The sequence below is a fragment of the Hippocampus bargibanti genome, linkage group LG09 (assembly GCF_051943395.1).
Source record: "Hippocampus bargibanti isolate YZ-2025 linkage group LG09, ASM5194339v1, whole genome shotgun sequence".
In the NCBI taxonomy this organism is placed as follows: Eukaryota; Metazoa; Chordata; class Actinopteri; order Syngnathiformes; family Syngnathidae; genus Hippocampus; species Hippocampus bargibanti.
Genome location: NC_142742.1, coordinates 1,795,001 through 1,801,147, shown reverse-complemented (window position 1 = coordinate 1,801,147; position 6,147 = coordinate 1,795,001). Strand labels below are relative to the sequence as shown.

Below are 6,147 nucleotides of genomic sequence, written 5' to 3'. Positions count from 1 at the left end.
GTTTTCCGGGTCACCTGACAGCTGGCCACGCCCCCTCTGTGTTCACTGATGCATAAGCGACTGTAATAAAACGTCGCCGACAGGTGTAAAGAAAGTCTTAAAAATCGTCAACGGCGGTATGTGATAATTCAACACGGGATGAGGAAAAAATGAAGTGTGTATTATCATGTCATTAATACATTTGGAGTTTTATTCCTGGCTACTTTTTTCTTCATTCTTCGTTCTGTCTGTCCTTCTTTCACTCACATCCACCTTATTCCGAGCACCTCCTAATTCTTGAGGATCATCCATTTGTGTTTTCTTCCCTCATTCTTTCCTTCCTTCCATCGTTCCTTCAAAAATGTTTCTTAATTCCGCCATAACCTTTATTGCTAACCTGTTTGTTTTCATTGTTGGAAGCGAGTCAAGTGTTTAGCTAATTCATTACTGCCTCCTTGTGGTCAACTCTACACACTACAACAATCATTTCTGCTCAGCAATTATTAAGTGCATGAAATAATAATAATAATAACAACAATAACAATACTACTACTACTACTAATAATAATAATAATTCTAATAATAATACATTTCATTCATAAGCGCCTTTCAAAATTCTCAAGGACACTTTACAGTCACAGGATATTTTTTCTGCGGGTGAGCAGCGGCGGCCACACGCGCCAGCGTTCACTCAACGCGGAAGTAACAATTATCTCGAATTGGATGGAATTGGCAAATCAGAATCAGAAAGCCTTTAACAGTCCCACAATTGGGAAATTGGCACGGTAAATGTTGCTAGAGTCGGTGAAAATTTATTACTTGAGAGAAATTCACACAAATAATAGTAGAAAAAAAATAGTTATACCCCCCTCCCCACATTTGAAATCGTTTCCTGTTGTTTTTGCAATGATATTTTGTTAAAATACAAGGACTTTTTTTAAGTACTTTTTTATTTTACTAATAGAACAAGAAAGATATAATTTGTCCTTTGAGAGTTTTGAAAGGCGCTTAGAAATTAAATGTATTATTATTATTATTATTATATTAAACAACATTTCACTCAGCATTAGCCTCGGTATTATTTTGTTGTTGAATGTTGTCTGCCGAATGTGTTTCTGCTAATGCATTTCTTCAACATGTGTTTTGTGCCCTAGGCTGCTCTTGAATAATGAAACAGGCTTCTTGTACCAGGCCACCATCATCTTTGGAAAGCTTTTTTACCTCCACATTGCTGTTCTGGGATCAGCTGTTATTTTGGGAGAGGGGCGGGGGGGCAGAGTAACCGGAGAGCACCCTGAACAAAAAGAGCTGATCGTGTGTCCAACTGACGCTGGATCGAAAAGATGAAAGGCCTGCTGTGTACGGAGAGAAAATGCAGGTATGGAAATTGATTTTTTTTTCTTAGATATATAATCCAGTATGTGATGTAGCTTTTTTTAACTAGGACTCAGGTGCTTTTGTAATGCTAAACCATTGCTGCCATTTTGAATCGAAGCTCCTTATTTAAATTTATATCCCAAATGGAATGTCATCCAACCAAGCAGGTGATTGCTGATGTTATTTATATAGAAAGATGCTTCCGGTTTATATTGATAATTCCTTTGTTTTTCAACTGAGAAACTCTAATTTTTTTTTGTTTTATTACAAGACAAGATATCGGTCATCACCTCCCCAAAAAGTATTTTGAAATACAACAAGAAGGAGGGACCTTTTAGAGGACCATAATAAATTAATAAACAAACAAAATGTAAACATAAAATGGAATGTGGAGTTGAGTTTTGTGTTTTATAACTGACCGTTTGTGCATGACTTCTATAGCTGAATCTTGAAAATATCACAAATGAGCCTAAAATGGCCGCTTTGAGCCAAAATGGCAGCGTTCACGTATTTTTTTTTTAAACAAGAAGGGTTTCATGTGTTTTTGTGTTTTCTTTTGTCATTTTTATTAGAAGACAAAGTATTTGCCATCACCTACAAAAAAAAATATTTTCAGTAACATTTTTAGTAAGCCCCACCAACCCCTTGAAAATATCACAAATGAGCCTAAAATGGCCGCTTTGAGCCAAGATGGCAGACTTCGCGTATCTTTTTGATCATCTTGAGATATTTAAAACAATAAGTTTTAAATATGTTTTTGTGTTTTCTTTTGTCATTTTTATTAGAAAACAAGATATTTGTCATCACCTACCAAAAAAGTATTTTTAATAAATGTTTTAGTAAGCCCCCCCACCCCCCTTTGAGCCAAGATGGCAGACCCCCGTATCAATTGAAACATATCACACATGAGCCTAAAATGTTTTTTTGTGTTTCCGCTTTTTAGCCAAGATGGTCAGACTTCCTGTATTTTTAATTTTTAGCCACAACGCCGTTGTCTTGAGACATTTTGAAAACAATAAGTCTTTTTTTTGGCCAAACGTGTTGTCTTGAGACATTTAAAACAATAAGTCTTAATTGTGTTTCTGTTTTCATTACAAGACAATATCTAGCATCCTGCCAAAAAGTATTTTCCGATTGCCTAAAATACAACACAATACAATACAGATAAATTTATATAGCGCTTTAACAACAAAATGGCCACTTTGAGCCAAAATGGCAGACTCCTCTGATATTTTTGGGCCACGGTTGTCTTGAGATATTTAAAGCAATAAGTGTTAAATGTTAACCGTATGGACAACGCCCATCGCAGGGTCCAAACAGGCCAAAGGTCCTCTCCTCCGGAGTGATAAGCCGCTGTGCGTCTTCCTGCGTCATCTGCGGAGGACAAGACGCCGCCGATCGGCTCCGCTCTGGTGGTGGTCTGGGAGGACTTTTGGTTTCCAGCTGAATTGTCAAGGTAACCATTTTGATTTTATTTTTGGTTTTTGTGTGCATGCGTGTGCGTGTATTTGGGAGGGGAAGCAACATCTGGTCGGCAAGCCACATCCTTCCCGTCTTTAATGCGGTATTACAATCCGAGTATTATATCCGAGTATCCGAGTATTACAATCCATGTAATGTGTAGAAACGTAGCCATTTTTTTCCTCTCAATTTTTCACATAAAAAAAAACTGTAATCGTTTTTTTTCCTCATTGAGTAACATTTAAATTCATTTTTTTAATAGTAAAAAACACTCTTTTTTCAATCCATATATATTTTACATTTACAATGATTCAATTATAATTCCACTTGTTATAAATAATGACCTTTAAAAATAAATTAGTGTTGAAATATAGCCCTTTTTTCCTCTCTATTTTTCATATACTGTAAATATTTTTAATGTATTTATTTGTTTTTTTCCTCATTGATAATCTTTTAAATCATTATTTTTGTAAATAATCAAAAAACAGTCTATTTTAAAACCCATATACATTTTACAATGATTCCATTATGATTCCATTTCTTTTAAAGGACACTTTTTTGTTTTTTAACTGACATCAGAAAAACGTTTTATAGCATCTAAAATACCCAAAACATGCAGTATGATATTTTTAGTCAAATGTAAAACACCAATAAAAATGACTTCAAGTGTCCAAAATCTGCAAAAAATTGAGCTGCGAATTGGGCATTTTCAGAAAGTCCCGCCCCCATCGTGACATCACGCCAAGACGTCTTGCATTGCTGGAGAATCAAAACAATGGCTTCAGATTCGGAGAATATGCTTTCTTGTTACACATCCAGTTATGAATATGATTCAAATAGTTCTGAAGAGGAAAGCATACATGTTTGCAATCGATTAAATAATTTATTTGTGCCATTTTGAGGCAACAGTGGGGAAAATCTCACCCAACAAAAGAGGCACAAAATGGCGACATCCTGTGGCCACTACCGTTTACACAGACTGATAAATACCTTATATGGCGCTTGGACGCCCTCTTCTGGCCTTCTGGCGGCTTTTGGGTGCAACACGAGGTCCCCAGACCAAACAAGTGCAGCAAAATACATTGACGTGATGGAAGGACCGCTACAATCCGTCTTTTTTACGGTAAAGGGCGGTCCTTTAGTGACGTCACGTACGGACTCGTCACCAACTCAAAAACAAGACTTCCTGAATATTCAGTGCGTGTCTTAAAAGGTAAAATATAGCTATATGCGGTGGAATCTTTGTAAAATACGCTCAGTAGAAGTCATTGGAAGCCATTTTACAAATTATGGACACAACTTGTCCGGAGACGTCGGTTGTCCTTTAAATAAACATTTCCATATTTCCATACAAAAACACACACACACAGTCACATTTACGCATGTAACTTTTATTTATTTATTTATTTATTTATTTATTTATTTATTTATTCATTCATTCATTTACTCATGTGCGTGTGTGTGTGTGTGTGTGTGTGTGTGTGTGCGTGCGTGCGTGTGTGTGTGTGTGTGTGTGTGTGTGTGTGTGTGTGTGTGTGTGTTTTCCAGGCCACCATGCACAAACAGGTTACCCATATTTCCCGGGAGGACCTGGAAGATCTCCGGGAGGCGTTCAATAAAGTCGGTCAGTTCATACACGTGCACACACGCCTTCCCTTTGACAGTAAAGTTAAGACAGTATTTTTTTTTTTTTTTATTGCCTACATGGCGTGTATAATATTTGTACTTCCATTGCAAATCATTGCCGATCTGTTCATCATCCATTTGATCTAATTACATGAGGGCCATATATCCAGACAGTGGACGGACGGTTTTATGCGTTGTAGCAAAAGTGAAACGCAACACAATTTTTAAAGGACAACCGACGTCTCCGGACAAGTTGTGTCCATAATTTGTAAAATGGCTTCCAATGACTTCGACTGAGCGTATTTTACAAAGATTCCACCGCATATAGATATATTTTACATTTTACGACTCGCGCTGAATATTACGAAAGTCTTGTTTTTGAGTTGGCGACGAGTCCTCACGTCACGTCACTGAAGGAACGCCCCTCAACGAGAAAGGACATACCTTGCATCACCTCAATGCATTTTGCGGTACTTTGTTTGGTCTGAAAACTTCTTGTGTTGATCCGTGTTGATGGCGAAATTAGAAGGAAAACACATAAATAACTCAATGGTGAATCCTTGTGTGTGGCATCGAGCATCTATTTGATATTCACTGACAAAAATTGTTTCCATGGAGCTTTGTCGCCATCTTCTGCCTCTTTTCGGTGCTACATTTCCCCCCCCCCTCAAAATGACACGAAATAAATGATTTAATCGATTGCAAACTTTCCTCTTCAGAACTATTTGAATCATATTCATAACTGGATGAGTAACAAGAAAGCATCTTCTCTGAATCTGAAGCCATTGTTTTGATTCTCCAGCAAGGCAAGACGTCTTGGCGTGACGTCACGATCAAGGGGGCGGGACCTTCTGAAACTTGCCATTTTGAAGTAGTTTTGGGACACTTGAAGTCATTTTTATTGGTGTTTTGCATTTGACTCAAAATATCATACTGCGTTTTTTGGGGTATTTTAGATGCTATAAAACGTTTTTCTGATGTCAGTTAGGAAACAAAAAAGTGACGTCGGTTGTCCTTTTTTTCCCCAAATTCTTCAGAGCTTGACGATTGTGACAACGTTTTTATCTTACCTTGTGTTTATTTGTTTTCTTGAGATATCGACAACAGCGGCTACGTGAGCGATTTTGAGCTGCAGGAGTTGTTTCGCGAAGCTAGCTTCTCCCTCCCCGGTTATCAAGTGCGGGAGATAGTGGAGACCTTCGTGGCCGGCGACACCAACAAGGATGAGAAGATCAGCTTTGAGGAGTTTGTCTCGGTGAGATCAAGAGTTTGATACGCTGCAAGATGCTAAATTCCACTGCTGTCTTTATTTTATTTTACAGTAAAGTCTGGTTATATCGATATCGGATATATCGATAGTCCCGGTTATATCGATACTATTTCTATGCACGCACGGAGAAAATTACATGCAAACAGGGTCGGATATATCGATAGTCCCGGTTATATCGATATTTTTTCGGACTCCCTTGAATATCGATATAACGAGACTTTACTGTATTTTCATTTGTATTTTATTTTGATTTAGATTTATCAGGAGCTGAAGAGCAAGAAATTAAGCGAGACCTTCCGCAAATCCATCACCAGGAAGGATGGCATCCGGTCCTTTGGAGGGATGTCGGGAATTTCCAGCGTGGGGACGCAACACTCCTATTCGGGTGCGACAATTAGAACCCACCAACCAACATGGAGTATTTATTCATTCAT

The 6,147-nt window shown here is 37.8% G+C and overlaps 1 protein-coding gene across 1 annotated transcript in view; it reads left to right on the top strand.

The window, feature by feature from the left end:
- Positions 1-2,678: 2,678 nt before the first annotated feature.
- pls1 (plastin 1 (I isoform)) overlaps positions 2,679-6,147 on the top strand; it is a 13,492-nt gene continuing 10,023 nt past the window's right edge. Inside the window, exons 1-4 of the mRNA XM_089003840.1 lie at positions 2,679-2,812; positions 4,366-4,441; positions 5,538-5,698; positions 5,969-6,098. Coding sequence (XP_088859966.1) covers positions 4,372-4,441; positions 5,538-5,698; positions 5,969-6,098 — 361 coding nt within the window. The 5' untranslated portion in view covers positions 2,679-2,812; positions 4,366-4,371. The remainder of the gene's footprint in view (positions 2,813-4,365; positions 4,442-5,537; positions 5,699-5,968; positions 6,099-6,147) is intronic.